The sequence below is a fragment of the Nanorana parkeri genome, unplaced genomic scaffold (genome assembly GCF_000935625.1).
Source record: "Nanorana parkeri isolate BGI_ZX_2015 unplaced genomic scaffold, ASM93562v1 scaffold594, whole genome shotgun sequence".
NCBI classification, from domain to species: domain Eukaryota; kingdom Metazoa; phylum Chordata; class Amphibia; order Anura; family Dicroglossidae; genus Nanorana; species Nanorana parkeri.
In genome coordinates this window covers 334,229-362,156 of record NW_017306862.1, presented here as the reverse complement: position 1 = coordinate 362,156, position 27,928 = coordinate 334,229, and the positions used below count along the sequence as shown (strand labels likewise).

At 40.1% G+C, this 27,928-nt stretch overlaps 1 protein-coding gene across 1 annotated transcript in view; it reads right to left on the bottom strand.

Moving 5' to 3' along the window:
• CHD2 (chromodomain helicase DNA binding protein 2) overlaps positions 1–27,928 on the bottom strand; it is a 72,337-nt gene that overhangs the window by 7,145 nt on the left and 37,264 nt on the right. Inside the window, exons 12-34 of the mRNA XM_018562725.1 lie at positions 26,735–26,859; positions 25,054–25,270; positions 24,870–24,959; positions 24,276–24,466; positions 23,298–23,486; positions 22,934–23,096; positions 18,493–18,645; positions 16,014–16,085; positions 15,707–15,856; positions 13,493–13,641; positions 13,319–13,415; positions 12,087–12,179; positions 11,790–11,960; positions 8,244–8,419; positions 8,040–8,081; positions 7,812–7,951; positions 7,074–7,212; positions 6,482–6,632; positions 5,977–6,096; positions 3,790–3,915; positions 2,066–2,188; positions 1,436–1,570; positions 213–391 (exon numbers count right to left, since the gene is read on the bottom strand). Of these exons, the coding sequence (XP_018418227.1) occupies positions 213–391; positions 1,436–1,570; positions 2,066–2,188; positions 3,790–3,915; positions 5,977–6,096; positions 6,482–6,632; positions 7,074–7,212; positions 7,812–7,951; positions 8,040–8,081; positions 8,244–8,419; positions 11,790–11,960; positions 12,087–12,179; positions 13,319–13,415; positions 13,493–13,641; positions 15,707–15,856; positions 16,014–16,085; positions 18,493–18,645; positions 22,934–23,096; positions 23,298–23,486; positions 24,276–24,466; positions 24,870–24,959; positions 25,054–25,270; positions 26,735–26,859 (3,191 nt within the window). The remainder of the gene's footprint in view (positions 1–212; positions 392–1,435; positions 1,571–2,065; positions 2,189–3,789; positions 3,916–5,976; positions 6,097–6,481; positions 6,633–7,073; positions 7,213–7,811; positions 7,952–8,039; positions 8,082–8,243; positions 8,420–11,789; positions 11,961–12,086; positions 12,180–13,318; positions 13,416–13,492; positions 13,642–15,706; positions 15,857–16,013; positions 16,086–18,492; positions 18,646–22,933; positions 23,097–23,297; positions 23,487–24,275; positions 24,467–24,869; positions 24,960–25,053; positions 25,271–26,734; positions 26,860–27,928) is intronic.

The window sequence follows — 27,928 nt, the reverse complement described above, 5'->3', positions numbered from 1 at the left end:
ACCAATTAAAGATGTGGCGACAGATTGCCAGATGACATAACAGAAGGAGGTACAAAACAGAGAATACAACAAATACTCAAACTTTGAAAATGTATTGATGAAGCATAGTATCCATGGGAAAGCCTATATGCTTCATACTGTCAGTCAGCAGGATGTCAATTAGATATCAATCCAGGTTTAATCAGGAGTAATCATTTTAAAGTAATCTGTACCTTCTCCACAACTTGGTATGTTCCTGATCAGTGTAAGATTTAAGGCACTCAGATATGCGGTCTCCAATTTTTAGCAAGCAGGTCCGAGTGTGTTCCAGCTGCTCCGGAACAGCCAGACCTTTGTCCGGTTTATCCAGCTGCTTCAGAGCTTTTTTTACTGGCCTCATCCTCTCCTTGCACTAAAGAACGAAAACACAGCAAACAATAACTCAAATGTTGTGCCAAATATTCAATTTAACAAGCAGAAATATACCATGAAATGTGACACATTTTACCTATACATCCCAAAAAATGTAGTATGGTCCCAAAACAGATATACGTTATAACATTTGCTAGTATGCTTATCAAGGTAAGGTGTCAATTAGTAATGTGGAAAGAGCAAAACTGACAAATACTTAAAATTAGGGATGCACAGATACTTTTGTACCAGTGCAGATACTTGGCATTTTCATGAGAACTACCAAGGTTGCAGTGGGGACCTGGCTCTGGCACTCCATTACTGTCCCGAAATCATTAGTCTGTATTGTTTTAGAAAATCTGTCACATGACAATAAACAAAAATGTATCAGTACTCTTACTTGTAAGTACTCGGCAAGTACCAGTACTCGCAAAACTGGTATCTGTGCATCCCTTTATTTATATTTATAAAAACAAAATCGTACATTAAAACAGAGATGTACAAATCCCGGGAGCTCCGTGTGCTCCTTACAAATGACAGCTGCCTCCTAACTTTTGAATTTCTCTCTAGTCTAGTCTTGGAGCTCAAAAGTATCGGTACATGTACTCGTACCGAGTACTGTACTTGGTATCTGTGCAACCCTACTTAAAATGGAAACTGAAGGTGATCTTTACAGCAGGCCATACAACTACAACAAGGTCTGTAAAGTATGAAATCCACAGAATACCCTAAACTTAACCAAACATGCACAGCTGCAGTTCGTCAGTAGAGGGCATCGCCAGTTCATATTGGCACATTCAGCCAAATAAAAGGTGAAATATGAAATTCCCTCCCCAACCAAATGTTGATCCGCCATGGTCCTCTCATGTGACTGTATGTACCCTAATCAATAACAGACTGTGCCAACACTGTTTTTTTATCTTGTTGCCTGAGTATGTGAAATGTAAAAGCTGAGCCCTTTGTGGTGACTCCTCTGTATAGATTTATGAGCCTAACTGTAATGTTAGCAGTCAGAAAAGGTATGCATGGATAAATGGTTTCTTACAATACTGAATGTTTCCTGGTCCAAGTCATCATCTTCTTCCTCTCCAATGGGAACTGGCTCATTTCCTGCTGTAATGTGGACTGGTCCCTGGTTCTTTTTGCTCCGGCTACCAGACTTGCCTTCACCCCGCTTTGGCTTTATTGCAGAGAAAATGCATTGTCATTATGCACATTCAAACAAAGGATTACAAATCAAATAAAAATCAATATACCAACAGGTAGCCTATAGACAGTGTAAAGAAGGAGACACAAGACATTACACAGGCCGACTTATTTACATTGATCATGCAAATAGCTTGTTGCATATCAGTGTTTTCTGATGGCAAGGTAAAGCATTATGGCTAGCAAACGTGCACCATTTGTTGAATGGGGTGGAATTCAAAAGTCCTAATCGTATAAATAAGCTATGGTAGACTACCAGGAAAGTAGTAATCAGCTCAACTGACTTCTACAATGCCAGGGCTGAACCACAGCAGTCAGTGGTGCTAACTCTCTTATTGTCTGGGTTTGTTGTTTAATGTAAATATGGAAGGTGGCCCAGACTAAGAATCCCACCATTAGAGGAAATTCCATAAGCCACGTGTGAGCTCTACACAGCTTATATAAGGCAGAGCTTAGCTGTATATTATACCTTGTCCTTTGCCTTCTTCTTTTCTTTGGCTGCATCCTTTTTTTGGTTCTGTTTATCCTTATTTTCTTTGTTATCTTTTTTCTTTTGCTTTTTCTTGCTTGGACTCTTTAGTGAGCCATCCTCCTGCAAAAAAGCCCAAAACATCCATATTTTGAACAAATATATGAACAAAAAAAATTAAAAATAAGAATGTTTCCCTAATACGTTATTAAAGTGATTTCAATTAGTCAATTGGCTCCTGCTTCAAGAAACAATTTAGCTGAGGCAAGAGAAATGTCTAGCTGGGTAGTAAAAGGAGATTGTTGTACTTCCTGCAAAATGCCTCTCTCTTTAAAGTCATTGTGAGACAAGGTGGTAACTCCTGCAACTGTTAGGAAATGCTATTAGAAACAGCCTGGGAGAAATAGGATGCAAAATGGTGCTAACAAAACTAGGCGTGTTGAATTGTGGTGTAGAGTATTACTTGAGTGACAGGAGGCACCTTCCAGTAGTACAAATCTAGTTGGAGTACCCCTGGTTTGAGCCTCAGGTCTGGGAGCCCAAAGTCGCCAGAGAATCTCAAGCAATAGGTGTATGCCAAATGACGGTTGGGAAGTGAACCATAAAGTCCTATAGGTATTAAGCCAGCGGTTCTCAACCTGTGGGTCGCAACCCCGTCGGGGGTCAAATGACGATTTGCCAGGGGTCGCCTGAAGACATCCGAACTCTCCCGGACGCTCCGGGAGTCTCCCGCTATAAGATAGCGGCTTCAGGCCGCCTGGGAGAGAATCACTTTCTCCCGGAAAGGTTTACTTTGCTTTGTTTTTTTTCTGACATCGGGGCCGTAAGAGTCATACCAAAAAAAAACACTATATACATGCATAGCTAGACTCCTATTGGCTATTTCACTTTGCAATAGCCAATAGCAAACTAGCTATTGCACCCACCCACTGCTGCTGCCAATCAGCAGAGGGGGACCTGAAGTTCTCCATCAGGTCCCCTTCTAGTGATTGACAGCAGCAGAGGGTGGGTGCAATAGCTAGTTTGCTGTTAGCTATTACAAAGTGAACTAGCCAATAGGAATTTAGTTATGCATTCCTATGCTGTTTTTTTTTATTCTGACGGCATACGCTTTACGTTACATAACGCGGTTCTAACTATTAATTAAATTTGTTGTCTCCTTTAAGCAGTGGTTCTCAACCTGTGGGTCGCTGTGTGATTTCTGCTGTGCTAGGTGAGAGTCCTCCTCAGCCATCTCCTAGCGCAGCAGTGTCAGTTCTCCCGCCACGCCGCCAGATGTCGCTGCAGCAGCCGCGCCATCCCTAAATTTTAACGTTGGGGGTCACCACAACTTGGCAAATGTTACCAAGGGGTCCTGGCCCTAGAAAGGTTGAGAACCACTGTATTAAGAAAAGGCTATGTTACATCTAGCACAATAGTAAAGACCAAAGGTCAGGTACAGCACTCCTATAGACATGTACCCCAGAGGTAATGTTGTGTTCCCCAACATTAGGACTCAACTGTTCTAGGATCTTCAAGCAGTTAAATAATAATCAGCTGCAAGTAGAAATATGCTATGAATTAGTAAAATGAAAATCGCCTATGCTGCTTTACAGAACATTACAAGCTCTGTGTCCTTAGATAAATGGATTATGCTTCTGTATTACAATCCCCATCATTCTTATCTTGACTCTAGTACTGGAAACAACTGGCCACTTTCATTAAGCCCATGATACCAAGCTCACCTTGTTGTCGCCATCTTCTGAATGGTTGTCAGAATTTCTGGGAGAAGAGATTTCTTTGCCATGCTCATCTTTAGCTTTGCCTGCCCCCTCTTTCTTCACACGTGGCCGCCTTTTCTTTACCTTTACCTAAAACAGAAGGGTCACAAATCAAAAGAAGCAAAACATTAAGAACTGTACAAAAAGGTATCTACACCTACATATATCTTCAGTGAGTAAATAACTATGTGCAGGAAATGTTTTTCCCGCACTTTCACACCTGTAGTGGTTTCTTTATTCCCCATTTTTCTGTCCCATCTTGTTTCTCTGGGTGTTGCTTGGGGGTGATGGGGATATATGATTAAGAGCTCTCCTACTGTATTTTTTCTGAGTATGTTTAGTGTTCGCTACATATTATTGTGTTGCTCATCGTAACAATTTTTGTTCAATGCAGTAAAATGTTTCCATCTTATTGTGCCAGAACTTCTAGTACATTGGACATATTCTTTGTTTATTTCTTGTTCAGTCATTGTGTATTTACTGATTTTGTATAAACTGAGTAATATATCTATTTATGTATCTTGTTGAATATCATGTATAATACCTGTGAAACCATGATTACAATTTTGGAACTGCCATTATGTATGTTCTATATGCTTTTTATGTATCGATCTTATTATCTATATGGCTCTTATATTTTCTGCATTTGAGCTACTTGCTTTGTAGGTTGCCACCTTTGCCTACCTCAGTGTGGGGCGGTTTTATGTGCTCAGTATCTGGCCGGGAAGATGCTTTCCATCCAGTATGGGGACATATTCTGGTCCCCCTCCTCCCAGGTTGTGCGGGCATTGTTGTTCTTGGAACGACTGGCACCTTTTGATCCCCCGCCCCTGTAACATCCCATTGGGGTGGTACTGAGCTCTCCATTGGGGGGGAGTGTCCCTCTAGCTCACCGCTCATTGGCTGGAGGGTGGGACACTCTAGGAGGTCACATGACCACCTACGTCAGACGCTGCCGTTTATATGCCCGCATGGCACCGCCGGTATCTTTAGTGAACGGCTGGAGACGGCCTCACTTGTACCGGCGGCGTTCGGTGTGGGAGGGTGACAGGAGGTTGCCCTGAGGCTCCATCACGCTAAATCCCCCCTTTTTGTCACGTGTCCTTTCATTGGTGACAAACGGCCCAGAGAGGTAATCTGCATCTCCTACAACTTTAGATGGGAGTTAGGGTTCTCCTCAATAAAAACATGCCATATATCCATGTAAACTTTTATCCCTAGTTGTTACTCCGGGTATCTATATCAATTGAGGGGCGTTTGTGATCTATAATGTTTGGTTGGCTTAGTATGGGGGTCCCTGCGGTATAGCTTCCCTTTTTCATATATATCCTATATATCTGTTTGGCTTATTGATAGGTGGATCTGTTGTGGTTATGAGGTAATTTGCCTCTCCCACTATACTACTAATACCCCTCGGTACAGCCTCTGACTCAGGTGTCCATCCTCCCTCACCCTGGGAGTATGTGTCTCCCCGGTTCATCCGGCACGCGGTGTGTGCACTCGTTGGCTTCACACTGAAGGGGTAAGAATGGTTGGCACCTCTTAGTAATGATGAATCTTCTAATTATGACATGTTTTTGAGGATTTATTATTTATGTCTTTTTTTCTATGATCTTCAGATCACCTCCTTCTCCTGATGAAGCGCCTAATGGCATATTGTTATCACCCACTATTTTGGCTCCAGGTAAGGCTTCTACATCTCTAAACTATGAATGGGATTGTATTCTTCTACTTTTATATTCTTGTCTAGTTTATGTACATCCATCTATTGTATCATGGTATTATTTAGTACAATCATGTTATCACATTCTTTTATCATGTTTAGTATGACCTTCATCTTGGAACCTAGTGGGTGTTAGGAGGTTTTCTCCCTTTTATGATATGCTATCAATTGTGATGTTTTTATTTTTTGTACTGGATTATAATAAATAACTTATTTTATCAAATCTTGTAGTTCATTGGACTTGTCACTTGGTGCCTCAAAAACCCCACTTTTTTCTCTTCTTGCCATAAGAACTGTACAAATGTGCAAGCAAATGTAGATAGAGGAAAAAACAAAAAAACAAATCCAGAAACAACAGTGTTACTAAGGACACTGAAATAATCTGAAATGTCAACTTCAAACACCATGTCAATCCAGCAGATACAAACCTCATCGCTCTGACCACTCTCCTTTTTCTCCATTTCTTTTTTCAGAATTTTCAGCAGATAGTCTGCTCTGGTCTGCAAGTGTTTCGCTTGTGGTTTCTTCTCTGTTTCCACTGGCAAGATCTAGACACAAAAATATCAGTCATGCACTTAGAAATACTACATATAAAAGGTAGACTACAGCTTGACAAACATATAAGAAGTTGTTGGCCAATATGGACAAGTTAACACTAGTGGTATGTGTACCTTAGCAGGTACTACTGTTTGTTAACATATATTAACAAGAAATTGAAGTTTAAGCATATAGAAACATTTGTTTATTTTATAAAATAAAATTATGTTTGCAAATATAAACAATTAGGATGTGTAGTAATAAATGTACACACATCAAGGGGTAGTTGGTATTTATTGCCTTTTTTGAGGTGGTACATATTTTAATACATCACCAAAAGGCTAATGTTAACACAGAAAGGGATACTTTAAAATTGTTCTAAAAACAAGCCAGTACCTTATCAGCCAACTGTAATTCTGGGTCACTTTTGATGAGCTCCCAGTTTCCATAACCATGTTCAACAATTCCCAGAAGTAATCGAGAATCTTCTTCTACAGTCCAATCAACATCAAAATGAGCAACTTTGATCCGACTGGACAATCTGAACCTGACAAAAGGAGGACAAAAAGGAGGAGAATGGATAAAGTACATTGGTATAAAGCAAAATACATGATACTAAGAGGGTATAAATGTGGTAGTGTGTTCTCCAGTACTAGGTTCTAAGCAACACCCATTTGATATCCACAGCCTAACCTGCTTCATGGCCATTATAACAGACAGACAATTTAGAGGCAACCAAGGACTAAAGTAGGCCTCAAGCACATGTCCACCATACATATAACTTGAATTTGTGGAAGAACCAATGTATCTTTTTCGCCACTCAAACAGTGCTACTTTACTACTAGACTACAAGTGTGTTTTAAATACATTAATATAGGGCCATACTTTATATTATTAGGCATGGTAAGCCACACTTACAGGACCCTAGTCATTTACAAGGACAAAGATGGGAGATAAGAGCAAATATAGAGACACAACAATTACTTACTTTTTCTTTTCTTCTGCATCTTTAGGAATGGCTTTGTTGAGAATCTCAAAGTCTTCTTCATGTTGAATAATTGCTTTCACATTTACTTGGACACCAGAAATTTTTATAGTTGGACCTCGTCTCTTGCCTGGACCTTTCCCTGAAAAAGAACAAGTATAACAATGTGATTTTCAGCAGAGTGGCTTAGTGGTTAGCACTTCTGTCTTGCAGCACTTAGGATTCCCTGTTCATATCCTAGGCAGGACACTAGCTACAAGGTATTTGCATGTTCTCCCTGTGCTTGTGTGGATTTCCTCAGGGTATCCTGGTTTCCTCCCACACTGTAAAGACATGCTGGTAGGTCAATTGGCTCCTGTCTAAATTGCCATCATATGTATGCATGTGAAATAGGGACCTTAGATTGTAAGCTCCTCGAGGGCAGGCACTGATGTCAATGTGCAGTATGTAAAGGGCTGTGTAAATTGTCGGCGCTATATAAATACCAATAATAATAAACAAACATCTGGTTATATACACAGGATGGTATTCAGATATTACATTCCATAAAGTTATGTAAAGCTACGACTTCTCAGGAGTTTATAGATTGGATTACCATTTTTTGAATCAGGAAACCTTACTATGCTTTATCAGAGGGAATTCTCCCAATTTTTGTAATTTTTTTTTTTTCTCCCAAAAAAAAATTAAGACACTGCAATCAATTCACAAGATGTATATAGTGTAATAAAGTTGCAGAAGTACCATCAGTTGGATTCTCTTTCAACTGCTCCTCAAACTCTTGCATCGCTGATGTGCAGCTAGAGTGCAGTAACTCTCCCAGTCTCTTTAGATCCGCCACCGACTTTTCAACAAGCTCTGCATCACGTGCAATGCATTCCAGCCTGAGACCAAAGGCAGTGGGAAATCATTATATTCTGAGCAAGCAATCCTGTACAAGTTTAGAGACAGAGGATGCTAAATTCAACATACCTTTCAAGTGGAGTCGGAAACTTCTTGTAGGCTTTGATAAACCTAAAATAAACAAGTTATTGAACAAATGATCCCAGGCAGCAAGTAAAAGCATTATGTAGGCTTGAAAGTAAAGCAGGATTTAAGGCATCTACTATAATGAAGTGTGAATATACACACAAGCTACACCACAGTACAATACAAACCACATGCATCCCTTTATACCTGCGTATCTCTACATCTGTAAATCCCTCCACTGTGTCTTTCCGAACACTGCGAGGACGGCCTCTGCGCTTGGGTTTTCTATCATCGTCAGAGTCATCAGTTTCACTGTCTGACCCAGAGGACCTTTGGGCCTTCTGTTTCGATTCCAGGTCAGACTCACTGTCATTTGCCTGTGCCTGCAAGAGAGAGTCAGCATCAATTTGCTTTAAGGGTCTTTATATTGTTTTGCGGATAAGTGCACATTATATACACATTCTGTACAAACAGCCCATTAAGACATCAGAACAAGCTGTTTATAAAGTCTAACCACAGTTCAAAAGCGGTCTATTCGGTCCAGCCTCTCTCATTGCTTCTAAGCCACAACCTCTCATTTTCTGATGACGGTTTACCTGATAGTGAGGACGTTTTTCAGGGGTGACTGTGGCATTTGTTCATTATGAACAACCTACTTTTTACCTAGGTATTTGTATGCCATCAACCCCTGCCAGTCTGTGTCCTCTACAATCTTCGCCCATTATTGTCTATATAACAGTGGTTTTTGGAGTACTGTAAGGATTTTTGAAATGTATGCAGCTTAACATGCGGACACCTTTTAACACTAAATTGTAAACCCTATTTTAGACCCAGTGATGTCATCACTGGAGCTCTATGTTTCTTGTAGTTGCAATGTAGATAGGTCATGGCTGGTAGGAGGGGCCAGCAGGGTACCACACATAGCCCCCTGAAAACACCCTGCCTCAGCACTTTTCTTAAGAGGCCTCAGCCTTGATGCAAGCAGTGGTCTGGCACTTGGGAGGAGTTATTCAAATATCAAATGCCTTGATGGGTGAATGTCAGTCTATAAGGTGTGTGTGTTCCTAGGCAGCCTGCCTTTGCCCTAAAGACTGCCCTAGCTAACAACCATATGTGTGATGCCAAGCCTCCATATTTGAAAGAACTGAAATCAAATGAATGAGGCAGACCAGGGACAGACAGGCTGGAGAAAACGGGGCTAGGTGATGCTCTGAGTCCTCCAGCCAGAAAATGATGGGCTTTTTTTTGTTTAAACTCTGTTTATCTATTTTGAACACATTTCCAAAAACAGTACAGATGCATAGAGTATAATACTAAAACAATTACAGATACACATGGCAGGCATTAAGCTGCAGTTCGGCGTAAAGAAATAACAGCATGATGTAGCCAGTACAGTACATAGAAAATAAACATGAGGTGACAATAAGCCCCTCACCAGTAGAATAGTGAAACGGATACCCAAAACAAAAACCTCCATAAAACCCATGTCTCTGGATAAATGCTCCCATATGCGGCCACACCGCGTGAAAGGGTGGGGAATGGGGAGGAGTAGAGAAAGAAAGAAAGAAAGAGAGAGGGAAGGGGAAAAAAGAGGGCTTAAAATAAAGAGAAAGATACATGGGAAGGAACAGGTGGTAGGGAGGGAGTAACGCCCCATTTTATCAAACACCCCCTGGGAGACCCCTGTAAGAAGTAGACCTAGCACCCGGCTGAACACAAAGTAAAATTAAGTAATCCATAACCCCCATCATAGTCTGGATTCCAGTTTGATCCTAAAACACATCAAAGACTAAGGAAGGGGAGAGGCTACTATCTAAATGAATTCAGGTAGACAGGATGGAAGAATACAGTGTACACACACCGATTTGAAAATTATCCAGCTACACCATATTTTTTTTTAAATCTCTCAGTTCTATTTCATTTCAAGAGCATTATTTTCTCCATCTCCTGGACAAAGTTCACTTGGTTCACCCATTCTCTAACTGTTGGTGAAAGAGTGATCTCCAGTGTCTGGGGACTACTACGGTAGTAGTGTTAATCAAATAGGGCATGAAGGATTTGTTGTATTTGGAAACAGAGCCTGTCTGTCATTAGAACAGGAATTCCTTTAGTTTATAGGGCAAGTTTTCCCCAGTAAGTATAAAAAGAAGAGTGGACTGCCTTCCAAGAGGGTTGTATCCCCAAACAAGTCCAAAAAAATGTGGAACATTGAGCCTGTATGAGAGGAACGAAGAGGGATACAACCATCGTATTTGTGCAAAATATTGGGAGTCCAACATCAGTGTGAAAATAATATTAAAGTCTCCTGAAAGCAATTATTTTGTGAACTTGAGAGTCTGGACACTTTTTTCTTGCCACTGCTCTTCCAAGAATGTCATGCCTTTTTCAGCAATGTGAGTTACTGTAGCTCTTCTATTGGATCGGACTGAAAGGGCCAGTCAACGCTCCCCACATACATCAATGAGCCTTGGCCGCCCATGACCCTGTCATCGGTTCACCAGTTTTCCTTTCTTGGATGACATTTGGTAGGTCCTGACCACTGCAGACTGGGAACATCTCACAAGAGCTGCAGTTTGGGAGTTGCTCTGAGCCAGTCATCTAGCCATCACAATTTTGCCCTTGGTCAAGGTCGCTCAAATCCTTATGCTTGCCCTATTTTTCTCCTTGCAACACATCAACTTCAGGGACAAAATGTTAATTTCCTGCCTAATATAGCCCACCCATTTCCAGGTGGCATTGTAATAAGATAATCAATGTTATTTTATTCACTTCACCTGTCAGTGGTCATAATGTTATGGCTTATCGGTGTATTTGCTCACTGAACACCTTTGTGTGGAGAGGAACTTCTTGTTATATGTAAAAACAATTAAAGTGCCACCAAGTTAATGTGGAAAAGCATGTAGACTAAAGGTGCCCATACACCTGCCGATTATCGTACGATAATCGCGGGAAATCCCCCGATAATCGGCAGGTGTGTGGAAGGCGTGCGACCGTTTCTACTGTACGGTCGCGCGTCTTTTGTCTTATGAGCATGTTTGAAAACAAGCCGAAAATCTTATGATTTTCGGCGGGTTTGTGGCGCGCTTGTAAGACAAATGCAGCAAGCCCACACTGCCCGTTCAGCATTGCAGTCATCGGAAGCCTGCCCCTCAGCGTGGCGGGCATGTGATGATCGCAAGTACGATCTGCCTGTCCAAGATGGGCAGATTGTAAGTTTTTTTAATTACCTTACAACCAGCGCAAGACAAAAGTCTTGCGCTGGTTGTAAGGTGTATGGCCAGCTTTAGTATATAGAGCTTTGTTCTGTTCCAGGACAATGTATTAATTAACATGTGTACTTTTACTGTCGTTCCAACTGTCAGAAGCAATCTTAATTCAAGAATTCACAGAAAGCAACTGAGCAGACCCTGCAAGTTCAATAATAATAGAGATACTCAATGACATGAGTGTGACATTATCATATTAAAACAACCAATAAAAGAGAATGTTGTAAATAATATATACTCGGTTACATACATTTTGCACGGGTCTTAGAATTATTCTGGTTTTGACTGGCAGGACCCGCAACACTTGTGACTCAGGAAAGGTCATAGTGAGCTTAACTGGCATTTTGAATGTTTTCTGCAATAGCTAAATTACCGTATGCCTCTTCCACACACAAACAGATATGAGTCTAATATAAATGTTTTACACAATGTTACTTTGCACATGTAAGTCTGAGCGAAGCTTTTGAATGTGTCAGCTCCTACTTACCTTTTTGTTCAAACTTCGAATCCTGGGAAGCATGTAAATCTCTTCCAGCTCTTTCTGACGCGCCTCTTCTTCTATCTTCTTCCTCTGGTCCTCAGGAATAATATCATCCCAATCTTTTTGGACTCGGTTTTCCAGTTCAGGTTCTTCTTCCATAGTTGCAAAGTTAGCCACCTGAAGAAGAATCATCAACAATAAACACCTTTATTTAGCATAACATAATAACAGAAAGTCTGCAAGTTCCTGTGGGCGATTACATTTCTATATATAAAGATAAATGTAAAGTATCAAATAACATACCTTAAACTGAGAAAGCAACTCATCAGTGGCACTGGAGCTTGGCTCATTCTCTCTGGTCTCTGCCAGCCGTAAAATCTCATCAATGTCCATTTCCTATTAGTAAAGAAAGACGAATAAAAGAAAAAAAAAAAATCACAAACATTTTGTAGATTCCAGCTATTATTTTTTGGAAATTCTATAAACAGAAAAGTGTGGGTTCACAGTGTCTACCACTTAGTGACACAAAGCTAAGCCGAGTACAAAGGGGTAAAGCAAACTTTTTCTTAGGGTCCAACCTGCTACAATCAGAGGTCTTCTGTCTCCCCTGATTTATAATAGGAGAAATCCTAACGATTGTTAAATAGATTGAAATGCAGCGTGTTACTGCAAACTTTCTTATGACCTCAAATATGATCTTTCTTGTGTCATTGAGAAAGGGGTGTCACAATTTGAGATCATTTCTCAAAACGTATTATAGAAAACGTCTCAGTTCGGCGCCATGATGAGCATTACCTGCCACAAGAAGAGCAAACATTCTAACCATTACAACACTACTTTAAAGAGTTCCAGTAACAATTATGCTCAAGAATCTAAATAATCAGTTCAAAATTATAACTTTGCAGACTGCTATAACAGTGCATTATCAGCATGAGGTCAGGCGTTTCTATTTATTTTTGGGGCAATTTTCCTTTAAAGTGAACATGACCTGGTCTAAAAAATGGGGCTAGGTAACAACGCTGCTAAAGTCCAGTGGCAGAGTACCCATTAGTCTTAAAATTAATCCTCCTCCTGGTACTAAGCTAAACACCATCTAACTGCCAAATGACAGAACCTCTACTGCGAATAAACAAGAGATGGCAGGGGTAATTACCACGAGGGCCAGGGCTTAATCTTGAATTTGAGGCCCTCTATGCAGACTAGCCCTAGGATGCAAAGTGCTCCAAAGGAAATAATATGAAGGCTAACACAGGTACGTGCAGGCACCACGCTTCTTGGTAAGCTGGACAGTAGGGGTAGGATTTAGCTGTGGGGGGTACACAGCTCAGCTTCATATCATACAGAAGCTGATAAACTGTCTATAGCATGCACCTGGGATTCAGAGTCTTGTTGGGTACAAACAAAAAAAAAGGAGGTTCCATTTCAGGTTCCATTTATAAAATCAGTGTGCTGGATTAGAAGGGTCTATAAGCAATCCTACAGTGCATTGCTCAGTGATACAAGGCGATCACTTACATCTTACACAGACATCTAACCTGAGGTTCTGATTCCTCTCCTTCAGGTTCCTTAAAGAGGTCTGCTGCTCCGAACTTTAAAATCGCCGCCAATTCATCTTTGTTAAATGGATTGGAACTACAATAAGAGACCAAGATCAGTATATATAATAAAAGATGACTTCACTAGATTCACTGCCATTCCCTTGTTCTTACTTTGAACTTCCAGAGTTGTTTTCCAGCACCGTTCGACCAGTGGTGTCCATTCGCTGGATTACAAGATGATCAAGAACCATTTTTTTCTTTGCCCGTTCTATAATCTCCTCCTCGACAGAGCCCCTAGTAACAAGCCGATAAATGTTTACCTGTATAAAACAAGTTTAATGTGTAAAAATATTATATAATATGAGAACGCAAACCAGATTTGACAAAAATGGAAAGATAAACTTTAAAGTGACACTAAACTCAGGAGTTAAATCTTAAAAATGTATTTAAGTACCCCATCAACAAAATAGTTATTTGTTGATCATCCTCAAATCATCTCTGAATTGGTGCTGACACTGTTCTTCCTTGTGGAGGGTGACTACTTTTGTTCCCCATGGTTCCCGTGTGTGTTGTACTGTAGCCATCTCTCCAAGCTCACTCTTGTGCTGAACTACAATCTCACCTTTAGTTTACTTATTTCATAAGCGCTGTATTAAGATTGTAGTCCATCATGGGAGTGAGCTTGGAGCGGTGGTTACTTTACAGCACACACAGGGACCATGGGGTACACAAGTAGCCACCCTCCAGAAGGAAGGACAGTGTCAGCATGAATTCAGAGATGATTTGAGGATATACAGCCGAGGGATACACAAATAAGATACATTTTTGTTAATAGTTAAGGTACTTGAATGCATTTGAAAGATTTAACTCCTGAGTTTAGTGTCACTTTAAGTGTATAAAGCGCAAACGAGTCGCACAGCACATTACATAATAAAGGGAGATGGTACAGTTACAATATAATTCAAGGAAAGAGGGTTAGGAGGGCTCTGCTTGTTAGAGCTTACAATCTAAAAAGGGAATTTTATTCAATGGGTGAGTGGAAGCCAGTGGAGGGATTGGCAAAGGGAGGCGTGAACTAGGGCTGCAACAACTAATCGACATAATCGATTATAACCGATGATTGAAAAAGATGTCAACTTTTTCAATCATCGATTAATCGAACCTAATAATCGGCTAACTAATCGATTTTGAAAATAATCGTTAGCTGCAGCTCTAGCGTGAACACTGAATGGCTGATAAGTTGGCGGAGTCTGGCAGCACAATTTATGGTAGACTGAAGGGGGAATAGCATGTGTAAAGGTAAGCCAGTGAAGATGGAGTCAAGTAGGTTACAAACTGGTAACTTGGTGGTGTCATTGGTTAAGGAAGGGCATATTTTGGAGATGTTACAGAGGTGAAGTCGTCAAGATTTAAATAGAGATCGGATGTGGGACCTGAAGTAGAGGTCAGAGTCCAGGATTACACCTAGCACCCTAGCCTGAGGTGAGAGAATGCTAGTTGTGCTATTGTAGGATTGAAAAGCTGGGGCACAAAATATTATCTCAGTTTTGAAGAGATTGAGTTCTAGAAGTAGTGCAACATCCATACTGATATGTCAGTTAGCAAACTAGTGATCCTCACTAAAATCTCAAACAACGTTGTCCATCTGTACCCAGCATTCTTGTGATGGACTTCAAAACACCTCAATGTTATGGAGCTGAGAGGGAGAGTTGTTCTGTAGAACTCAGGCAAGGCTAAGTATACTGCTTGGGATCTCAGGCAGCACTCTCATCTTACAACAGGAAGTTAAGCTTTTACTAGATTTCTCAGAGGATTAACGGATATTTTTCTGTACTTGCAGCATGTTTAAAGATGTATATGTATTGCAGAGGCGTACCAAGTGTTTTTGTTATATTTTGCCTATACATGACATGTGACTCAACATGAACTTGTTTCATGATGGCTTCTATCTGACTCCTGACTCGTTGATAAGTGCTACTGCTACACTTGTGTATGGGGCTAACTTGATTCTATTGACATTTTCCTTCTGTAATAAAAACTGGTGTCTGTAAAAAGAGGCAACAGAGTGCCTAACTATATAACACGTTCACACAGCTAAATGGTAGCTTTCAATATGTTTTGCTCCAGTCATCCAACTACACACAGTGGTTAAAGGTGATGATACAGACTTGGCATTTGACAAAATTTATTGGCAACTCCATCTAGTGGCAAAAGAGCAAAACCAGGTTTGATATTTCCTTCCTATCGAGTGAAAGTTTATTTTTTGCTCTGAACTTTACCTATATATGGATATTCCAAAGATTTTATACTAGATATTACCATGCTGCTACTGCAAGAATAGAATGAATGTGCCATAACAGCCAAGCTTTTTTTCTGCAAACAAACCTGCTTCTTCTGGCCAATCCTGTGAGCTCTAGCCTGAGCTTGCAAGTCATTCTGAGGATTCCAGTCTGAATCGAAGATGACTACTGTGTCAGCAGATGCCAAATTTATCCCAAGCCCACCAGCACGAGTAGAAAGCAAAAAACAAAAATCCTAACAAAAAAAACCAACAAAGATTATACACTGAATATTTGTATTTGAGAATTTATTAGTCAATAATTGCATAAAATGTAAGAAGAAAAAAAAACTGCAAATATAAAGACTATGATCTATAAAGTGCACATGTAAACAAAACCAATGCCAACCTCACCTCTGAGCCTTCGGCATTAAAGTGATCCAGCGCTTGCTTACGAATCTCTCCCTTAATTGAACCATCGAGTCTCTGTAATAGAACAAAAATCTGAGGATGCTGCAGGAGAAACCCAGTATGAACAGATCATACCCTTAATGCTCATGGATTAAAAATAACCCGACTGCTGTGTGCAATTTGTGAACATACCCAGGAGATAGACACCCTGTGACTGGAGAGATCACTTTACAAAGCACTGAGCAACTCTCCTCGTGCTAAACATCAACAGTCACCCCCACAGTATGAGACTGTCATATGCACATGTAAAAGTCACTTACATTAGTGCAGCAGCTCCACAAAGCTGTACTACCTAATGTAACATCTTACGTCAATATAAAGCAAACCTCTCAGTCAAACAGACTTTTAAAAAGTAAAAGTCTTGTCTTAAAACCTCAGTGTTCCCTTCTGGAATTGGTGTTACTTTACTACTATAGGCTAGAATTCAGGCTAATGTAGGGTATACATGGGTAGATTTTAGAACGAACGTTCCTACAAAAAAATCCCGTCACAACATTCGATAATGCCATCAGAGACTTGGCATCTGTTCCAAATTTTTGTTTTATGTTCATTTAACATTTGATTTTTTAATTAAAAATTTCCCGATCGAAAACCACATTCACTGTTAGAATTTCCTTAGATGGAGAAATATTTGCCAACATGCTCCGATCAATTTTTTCATCACTGTGGTCGAAAAACGGATCATCAATTTGACCCCAACAACGATGGAGAAATATTTTCCAACATGTTCCGCTCAATTTTTTCATCACTGTGGTCAAAAAAACGGATCATCACTTTGACCTCAACAACAATTAGAAATCGAAAGATTCAAAATCGATTTTGTGCATTCAAAATTCTAACCGTGTATACCCTACTGTAGTCCTGACCAACCATATACTCTTGTCTAACCATGTCCTTACTGCCAGCTATAGAACATTTTAATTGGACGCAGGGATGGAAGGCGGGCAGGATGAAGTCAAAATTCCAGAGAAATCAAGCCCGCAGTAACAAGTAAAACCATTTGATTATCTAATTTTGAGAACACACATTTGCTGATAGGTGCAACATGACTTTAGTTCTATAGCTGTAGCAAATAAACACAGATCTTTATTTAGCAGTCACTCCACCTATGTATTTTGGTGTGCTGAACATTCCTGGGCTGTAGAGAGCTGCCCCTTCAGTATGGAATGTCCATTTCACTTTTCTAACTGCTATCATGTAAACCTGGGATACAGAAAAGCAAAGCATTTAAAAGGGACACTAATGTTGGGCAATAAAAGCCTCAGATTCAATACACAGATAATCAGATGGATGTCAAAAAAATTAGTAAGATCTGGAACATTTTATTATCTAGAACTAAAGATATCAAGATAGTCGACAGTGGTTTCAACACAAAATACCAATATTTTATATCAAAATAAATATACTATGTAAAATGTGCAGTAGAAAAGTGCAAATAGAAAACAATAAGTATTTTGTTTACCAATGAGGCACAATCTAAACATTTATTTCCTTAGTACAACGAAAGTACAATATTTACAATGAGACTCAAGTTGGGTATACACGTTTCATTTTCTTTGAGCAACCTGCTGGATGAATGCAGAAAATAGAACAGATTCCTCCATCAACACTTCTCCTGCTGATTCCTTTGTACTCTGACAGCAGCCGCCGGCCACTGTCAGAATGCCCAAACAGAGTTGGCAGCTCACTGACTGCTAGCTCTGTTCAGCTGACAATTTTCCAACATGATCCATCAATCAACTGATTGAAGGATGCCGGTCAGAAAGGTGCTGGCATCGGCACCCACACATCGAATTACGGCCGATTCATCAAGAACCGTCCAAAATTCAAAGCGTGTATATCCGGCTTTGAAGGACTTGCATATAGGGAGGGCAACAAAATCTTAAGGGCTCTAATAAAGTGTGAATGTGATGATTTGCCACTTTTCTCTGTGTATTTATTCTTTATTAGGTTGCTGTTCACTTGGTTTACAAAGCTTTATAGCCAATCTTCATTCACCAGTGCAATCTAGGGAAATGTCATTGTTTCTAATGGCTATTTGGCCAAATAAAGAAATCATCATTTACTTAGATCAGAAGATTTGCTCCACATTCACCACAGACCCCCTAATTCCTATGGTCCCCCGAGTTAATATATAGTGGGCATGTTGCCAGCAAATCTGCAGTGCATCTCGGCAGGCAAATTTTCCCGGATTTGACCAAGGTCTAATAAATAGCCCCCTTTGTATCTAGCTCTCCCCTCAATACCTTCAAACTGACACTGCAATTAACTTTTGAGGAGAATCCTTTTCATGGGTCAGGCCCCTGAAGACAAACTTCACTTCATTACCATATAGCGTAGTGACAGGTCACACACATTTCCCACATTCCCCCCTTCTCCATAAAGAGAGCATTGTACTGAGCCAAGCAGACATTTCTCTAACCTGAAATGGGTAGTGCTTTATGGTGAAGTACTCTGCCAAGATGTCCAACATGCGCACCATCTGAGAAAAGATAAGCACGCGGTTTCCTCTTTCGCGCAGTCGTGTCAACAATTTGTCCAGCAGAACAAGCTTTCCACTGCTCCTGATCAATGCCTTGAAGGAAAAAAAAATGCTGGTTGTGAAAAGTCTGTAGAGACCCATACAGAGAAAGTGAGTTACTACACTGACTAATAAAGATTAACCCGGTAAACATGGAAAAGGAGCCTAGAGCTCCTCTTGCTGGAAATGTAAATACCAGATGTTCCTCACCTACCGACTTACCTGTTTTGCGACCACTCGCAATTACGACGGACCGCCGATCGACCTCCGACCTTCCGCGTCAGCGTCAGTGCGACGGGTCGCCGGCGGAAGTGACATCCCCCGATCTTCACTGCAGGTCTCGGTAAGTATTTCCATTGCCGGATGTACAGTACACTGTTCGGTACTGTACATCAGCAACGCTATACAGTACTGTACTAATGCAGTATAGTACTGTATAGAGTTCCTCACTTAACGACCAATCCGTTTAACGACCTGGTCGTAGGAACGGAACTCGGTCGTTAAGTGAGGAATACCTGTATTATATATTCACAGATTATATTTCAGATTTAGCTGGGGGGAAAAAGTCCAGAAAATAAACTACATACAAAACATTACAAAATGTATTTTCAGTTTGTCCATATTTTAAGCTATATAGTGTTTATATGTTTGCTTTTATCTTTTAAGCTTGCTTATCATTTGAACTATAAATTGGCCCCTAGAGGAAGCTCTGTACCTCATTCAAACTTAAAGTTTATTGCTACTTTTGCAGGCAAATTTGAGGAAACCCCCCACTATATGTTTGTTATGTGTTTCTATACACACGAAATAACTAAACATTTTTAAAAATATATTTCTTACCTTTTAGATATATCTATTTAGCAAGCCTATGCAAGCTTTTCTCTCAATTTCAGTAACAGCAAACTCTGACTGTCCTAATAGAAAGACTAGGGACAGACTGAGCATCTCCTCATTCACATATACATGTAGAAATAGGGACACCGGCACTCCAGATGCAGATCAAATGCGTCTATTTATTGACGTAAATGCAGCATATCACACTGGTGCAACATTTCCCCTTCCTCAGGTAGAACATGTTCAGAAGTGTGATGGGTTTATGGACTTTTACTCATTCACATACAAGGTCTTCAGAGCTTTAACCCTTTGTTAGGACAGGCTGTCCCGCTCATCTAGTTTACAAGTGATAATGAAATCTGCCAGCACAGTACAGACAGGGTTAATATTTTGAAACAAAACTACCCCCAACCGCTCAAACAGTGAGAACTAATTAGGGTTTTTCAGTCCTGGAGTTAGCACAATGAACATCTATAAAAAGGTAAGCTGTCATTTTTATTTTTAGTTGTGCTTTGTGAATAGGATCATGCAACAAATATAAAGTAGATGTTATCCCAATTTGGCTGCACACATGGAAATATACTTTCAATTGTATTTCCACTCCTGCAGCCAAATTGGGATAACACCTACCTTATATTTAAAAATTGCTGCTTACCATTTTACTTGCTTACAAGTCCCACCCAGCTTTCCCCTTTTATGTCAAGTTAATGAAGGATCTGTGGAGTAATGGTAAGCAGAATTAACTCTTTCTGTATTGCACTGTCCGATCTCATTGTCAGTTGTATACTATATTTGAACACTAATAATAATAAATCAATAAGGTGCTGCATTCATACCCCTAAATGTTTAAATAAGCTAACGTGATACTTATGTATAACCCTGGTATGATACCATGTTGATTTGCAACAGATATATAAATCTTATCAGAAAGTCCAAAATGATTAATAGTGCAAGGATGACATATAAAGTGCAATTATCATAAGAATAGTCCACTTTAGATTGATATATCAATAGTGCAATAATATAAAAATTGTGCACCCCAATCTTATATGGGTATAGGTTCGAGTGATGTAGCAAAACAAAATCATCTGTGCTCCTTGTGACTTTCACCTTCCACTCCCAATAGAATAACTCTCACCTCCAGAAAAAACCTTACATTATAAAAGGTCTGATAAACACCTATTCCCATTTTCAATCTCGGGCGGGGAGAAACCTAATTTTAGCAATGAACAGATCCTCCTCCACTCTGCGGCTTGCGTTTGTAATTATCTCCAATGGTGACACACTTGCTATGCTCCCACTCAGTTTAAGGAATTTAGTTAATGGAGACAAAAATGGGAAACTCCATGGTGTACTCCATGAACCACATTAATATTTTAATAGGATAAAATGTACTCACAAACAATAAAAATGCATCCAAGTCGGATAAAATCTCCCAATACAGATTGCAGCGCTGCCGTTTGTCGGTATACTTCCAGACGCCTTCCATGATGATTATTGCACTTTATATGTGATCGTTGCACTCAGGGCGTAACTAGAAATATCAGGGCCCCATAGCAAAAATTTTGTAAGGCCCCCCCACAACGAAACCCCCCGCCCCCATTTTAATAGATATATGCTGATAAGCACGTTTTTTAGCGTTTTTAATTGCGTTTCAGAGCTGAAACGCGACTAAAAACAACCAAAAATGCTCTTTCAAAAATCATGCGGAAACCACGGTGAAACGCTTCCGTCCTGGTGCGAATGGCGCCTGAATGAGGCCTAACACTTTACTTTAATACTGCCACACCAATGAGAGGCTGAGGAAAGGGGGATTATAAAAAAAATGAAGGAACGCTAAACTGTAAATAAGCGATTTATGTTGTAAATGGTTTTTGCGCTGTGTTGGTGTTTGTGTTGTGATAAAATGATACAGGCGTATATTTAATTACAACACAAGGTATCACAACGCACGGCAATGCGTCACAAAGCTTTGCCATGCGCTGCCACAGTTAAATTAATGTTTTTTTACAAGAAAAAAATCATGCACTGCGATGTGTTCTAACAACGCACTGCAGAGCCTGTGCCTGGCGTATACCACAATATGGTGCACGTGTATGTTATGTGCGTGGGGGGGAAAGGGGGGTTGTGCTTTTAAAAAAAAAAATTATTTACATATTTTTTTATTATTATTTTACTTTTGGGGGGGCTTCGGGGAAATATTAGGGGTCTAAACAGACCCCTGACATTTCCCTTTTGAAATAGAAAAAGACATTGAGGACACAGAGTCCTCAATGTCTTTTTCTGCAGCCTCAGCACTCAGTGAATGGGAAGCACTCAGTACAGAGGCTTCCCACTCATTCAAGACATTTACTATCAAGCAGATTCTCAATGGGGAAAAGCCTCTGTACGGAGTGCTTCTCCCCATTGAGAAATTTATGAATGAACAGGAAGTGATGTAAATCACCTCCTGTTCATTCATAACTGGGGACACACAGTACTATGTGTCCCCAGTTATTTACAAACACTGTGCTGCACACGGAGGATTGGTAAATATCAATGATACTTACCGATCCCCTGCTCGGCCACGCACAGAAGCCGCTGTCATGATGATCGAGCGGCAGGCGGGGAGGAGAGCGGAGCCGCTGTCCTCCTGTCAGTTTCAGGACAATAGCGGCTCCTCCGCCATCCATTTTTTTTTGGATCCCCGCTGCCTCAGCCCATAAAAGCGGGGGAGAGCAGCGGGGATCCGGATCCCCCCAGTGCCGCGGGGCCCATAGCGGCCGCACCGGTCGCTATGGTGGTAGTTCCGCCACTGGTTGCACTTCATATTGGACTTTCTGATAAAGATTTATACTGTATATCTGTTGCAAATCAGCACGGTTTTAGAAGAGGTTTATACATAAGTATCACGTTAGCTTATTTAAACATATAGGGGTATGAGCGCGGCACATTATTGATTATTATTTGTATTCTGGATATTATTACTGGAATTAGTGCCTGCTGCTTATTTAAGGAGCTGAGCGAGAAATTCTGAATGAGATTTTTAAACACTGTCGGTTACAACAATGATTTAAAAATCTCAAGTCGTGAATGTCAAAGCACTTTTCCTAAGTTTGTCCCTCTAATTGCATTTTGAAATTGTCCAGAATAGCTTGGAGTCCTATGTATAAACCTGCTTAGAAGAAGCAACTAAAAAGATAAGATTTTTTTTTATTATTATTATTTTTAGATATTATTATTATTTTTAGATATTATTATTTTTAGATATGCTGTGTGAATGGGAATACATACCAAACATATAGTGGAGGTTTCTCAAATTTGACTTCAAAAGTGGAAACATACATTAACAGATATTAAAATAAGATATCATCTGCACAAAGAGAGCATTGCTTTCATTTGGAGCAGTAAAGCCCTACCATACTGTATCATTGTGAACCAGGATGAGAAAATGTCCAGAGGTGTCTTAAATATTGCTGACAGTTACTGCATAGAAAAACAAATGTGCTTCCATTTTTCATTCACTGACCTGCAGTCCATCTAGTCTGCTTTGTTTCTCTAACTCATCTGGTAGCTTAATGAGAAAACAGTGATTGCAGCACTTCTTCAGTTCCATTACAATATTGAGGAATCCAGATGTGCTGCCCTTTGTGCCTTTTTGCAATGCTTTATAGTTTCTGGTTAAAATCCACCTACAGCCAGGACATCAAAAGAAAGCCACTGTGAGGAAAATGCTCAAGGATGCATGCAAGCGTTGGAAATGCATTTATTTAACACACAGGTATCATTTATCTGTAAGACCATTTGCTGTAGTATGCTGAAATCAGACTTCCAGTTAGTAATTATGGACGACAGTACAACACAGTCCCCTGCACTAGTGTTGGCAGGCTTACTTGTAATACTGTTTCTGTAGTGCACACATCTCCACTCGCAGGATTTGCTCCACTTTAGCTGGTAAAGATTTCTCAACATCCTTCTTGACTCTTCGCAGTAGAAATGGTTCCAGGACTTTGTGAAGGCCGTGATAACCATTTTCTCTCCCTTTGCCATGGTCCTCCTCAAAGTCCTCCCAATACTCAAACCTAAAACCAAGCACAAGCATGTCACAAATATCGAAGATGCATTTCAGACATACACAATTTAGTATTTACCAAAAATAACAATCCTTATGAGAAGAAAAACACTTTAGATGTTCCCAAGCTGCGCTTATAAACCACATTTAAATGTCAGACATAGTGGTAAGGAGCGCTAGGTGTTATCATGTAGTACACAGCTTGGCAATTCAGTGTCTGAACCATGCTGGAGGGTTAAACTGCCTCATTATTTTTTCTCTTGGGGACCCTAGTAGTGAGATATATGTGCTTAGGTTGCCAGATCTGCACAACTGTTGTGCCAGCTATAAAGGGTTCTACTACTCCATTTGGAGTTTGCATTTATTAAATAAATAACATTAATTACAGAAATGACAACAGGATGAAGGGGAAGAAGTGAAGATTGGCAAAATACTCAAAATTTCAAGGCAGAGCGGTTTACAGGAAAGCTTAGGTCAACGATATATTATTGCTTAAGACTCTAAGAGATAGCGTCTTGGATGATTCAGGCCAACAACCTCCACTAACACTGTATTAGGAATATCACCTTTTGTTGGAACAATCCTTTACACAAGTTAATACAATTTTCTAAATCAGGTAAGCTATGCTTGGCTTTCTGAAACCGGAAGCTACGGTGCAGCAATGGTTTAGAAAGACAGGTATTGGGCACCTGCAAAAAAACAAAACTGGGAAATACAGGAGATAGTCAAGAACCACACAGGCCTCCTGAGCCAAAAATCAGTGCCAATTTGATTTAAAAACCAGCGAGGAATTTCTTACTTTTCTGGCATAATAAAGTGCAGCAGTGACCACAGTTCCTTCAGTGAATTCTGGAGAGGAGTCCCAGTGATCAGCAGTCTGTGGTTGGACTTGAAGTCTATAAGGGTCTTATAGAGCAAAGAATCATCATTCTTCAACCGATGAGCTTCATCAACTCCAAGAAAAGTCCAATTAATACTGCTCAACACAGCCTGCAGAGAGATGGATAATATGGCTCTATCAGATTACTTCTTGATGTGGCATGTGAAAAGCATACCCTAACGAGACTTCCACACAAAGTACTTGATTCTGTGTAAATTAGAGGCCTATTTACTCCACGCTAGACCCCCTAAACCTAGTGTAATCCTTTTCCATCAGTGAAGGGGAGGGAGCTAGACCAGGAACATTCCTTAAGGTGATATAACATTTTCATATTTGCTACCAGTTCATATTTGCAACAAATCCTAACCCATAGGTTACTTCACTTTAATAAACTATGATCAAATATTCAATATATGCACAGGATGTGGGCATCATCCAACACATGGGACATGACCCACTGATCATTTGGCTTAGCCAGCTTAGGGGAATTACACACACAACTGAGTTATCTACCTTGTCCTTCAGTAAAATTTCATAGGTTGTCAGTAGTGCGTTAAACTTCATTTTCTTGCTCTGCTGGTGAACCCATTCATACTCTCGTATCTAAAAGGGAAGAAGGTTTAGTTGTAGATGACTGAATTTGTACAGGTATGATGAAGAGTCCTTTACTGCATAGTTATGTCTGCCCATAACTTACTGTGTTTCTGCTCCCAACGTCTCCTATATAAACCACCACATTAATTTCAGGCGCCCACGCCTCAAATTCTCGCTGCCAGGAAGTCAGAGTAGATAATGGCACCACCAACAAAAATGGGCCATATAAAAAATGCTGGTAAAACAGGTATGAAAGGAAGGAAATGGTCTGAATAGTCTTTCCCAAGCCCATCTCATCAGCAAGGATAACACTGTTGTTCCTGTGACCACAAAAAAAAAACAGAAACATGCTTTAAAAACTCAGCCAGAAAGCAGGAAAAAAAAACAGAATTCATTCTTAAAGAAAAAAAATAAATATAAAAACGACATTGTTAGAAAAATTTAATTCAAAATAATGTAGTCCCTACAAAGAAGACATGGAATGCTCACCTCTCCTGGGGCCTACACTGACAATAAAGAGAAACCACTAGTGACGATCCTGCAGAATCAAACACATCCGAGAGTGTTGGACTCCTGGTCCCCACTGCATATTGTGGTTCCTCCCAACACTTACACAAGTGTCCTATTTCTTCAGGATCTGCAACCGGAGGATTCTCTTTATTACTGCAGAAAACAGCAGCATGGGCATCAGGACAGGTGTGTGTTGCATGTCTTTGCAGGGGCTACATTCTTCTTAAAATTCCTTAGCAGCAGCTACTTTAAAAAACTATTTTGAGCAACATGTAAAATGAATGCTATGCGTTCAGAGCAGCCACTGTGCTTAAATCATTACCATTAATATATTTACCTTAATCTGAGTTCAGTGTAATCCTCTGGAGGATACATACACTTGCCTCTACACAGGATCAGTAAGCCCCCTGAACACATCTTAAAGTATATGCAATCCGAAAAACAAAACGTATCTATTTAAGTTTACCAGTCCTAACATAAGGTTAGTTTTCTTTTGTTTCAGGCTTACTCCACTGTATTTATGTAGTAAACCAGGCTGCAGTGCAAATATGTCTTCTCCTCTCTTCATCTTAATTACATGGGGATGAGGATATTAGTTCTTTACAGAAGAAAGATAACATTGTGCTTTTTAGTTCATATCACAGCAAGTGGCAAGGACATTATTTCTGGCACACGTATGTTCTATACTTGCTGAAAATGTCCCTAGCCTGTTAAACTAAAACTAATGCAACAGCCACATCTAAGGACTTGTAGGCAGCAATATATTTACAATTTTGTTTTTGGGTTTAAGGTTTACATTTTCAGTTTTGGCAGACGTACCGTACCCCCTTTAAAGTCTTTTTTAGCTTTAGAGAGAGGGGAAGGATTAAAAGCCCCTACTAGTTTATTTTTCCAGACTCTGTACGATTGAGAAAATTACCTTTATTTTTCTGTCCAAGAACAGAAAGTTAGAGGAAATCCCCCCTCTATGACAGTTGTCCCCAACAGATTCCCCCTTACCTGTTCTGGAGACAGCTCCAAATTTTGGATTCCCCCTCACTTTGTTTTTGGGTGACAATGGTCATCAGTACAAATAGAAGGGTGAATCTCCTCAATAGGGATACCGGCAACTTAAAGGTTCTAACCCTCCCCAGTCTATCCAAAACTAAAAAAGGTTTTGCCTAGAGATAAACTTTAGGCTCAACAAAGTTCATTATATTTACAGAGTACATAAAGGAGTGGGAAGATTTAAAACAAAGAACTACAAACTCAGAAAACAACTGAGCAATACCTACTTGCACCACGAGTGAGCCAGCCAGTTCAGACCCTCCAGCTGATAGTCCCGGAGCTCAAGCCCTTCACCTCCAATGTAAGAAGGCTGTTTCTTCAATGTCACAAACCGGGGTCTTTGTCTCAGGATCTACCAAATGCACACAAACGGTAATCACTACTACAGAAAGCTTAAGATTTTACTATTGCAAACCAAAATCTGCATTCACTGTTACATAGAAAATGTCTACAGCATTATACAATCTTTCTTAAATAACATAACACCCTGTAACTGCAAATGTCCTGTGCTTTGCTTAACAACTGTTTTATGTTCATTGGTAGAACAAGACTGCCTTTTTAGGCACAGTCATGACCACTTGATTATATAAAACACATTTTTATTAAGAGATACACTAAACAAAATCGCCAAATTCTAAAAAAGTACTGGCATATTTTAGCGAATGACCCTGTCCTATTCCACTATGTAAAAAAATGTCCGGAAATTACATTTAGACGTGCGAAAACCTTTAAAAGACACATTGACTTCTAGTCATTACCGTCCATTAAAAGAAGAGATATCAACAAATAGGAAAGGCACACATAAATGTGGCATGCATGTCCAGTGTTCTTGGGTTCTAGATGAGGCAATCGATAGGCTACCTGGAGGGATACCATTCTATCCCAAACATGTGGTGGATTTCAATTCCACAGGAATAGTTTATATGATGATCTGTGAATGTAGATCTTTCTACACTCTAGACCAAAAAGACAATTTTGTAGGCGTATTCACGATCACATATATCTAAGTAAAGCAGGCAAAATGGTTACTCCCATTAGTAGGCATGTTGGTTAAAGCCCAACTTTGATACTAGATGTTGCCGCTTTATGTCTCTGGAACCTGTAATAGATGATTAGATGATGGGAGGGGCGGTGACATTGATAAATTAATATTGCAAAAAGAAGCTAGATGGCTTTGTAGGCTTAATACTACTGAGGCACCAGTCCTAAATGAACAAGTACACTTTAAACCCTTGGTTCTCAACTGGTGGTCGTGACCCAAAAGTGGGTTGCGACCCCATGTTCAGTGGGTCGCGGCATGCCTTCAACTTTTCTAAGTGAGAGGCTCCTCTGCCTCCCCTTAGCACAGCACTATCAGTTCTCGCGCCAAGCAGCCATTCAGAATATGCTGCCCAGCGTCGAGTGTCATCTTAATTGCCTTG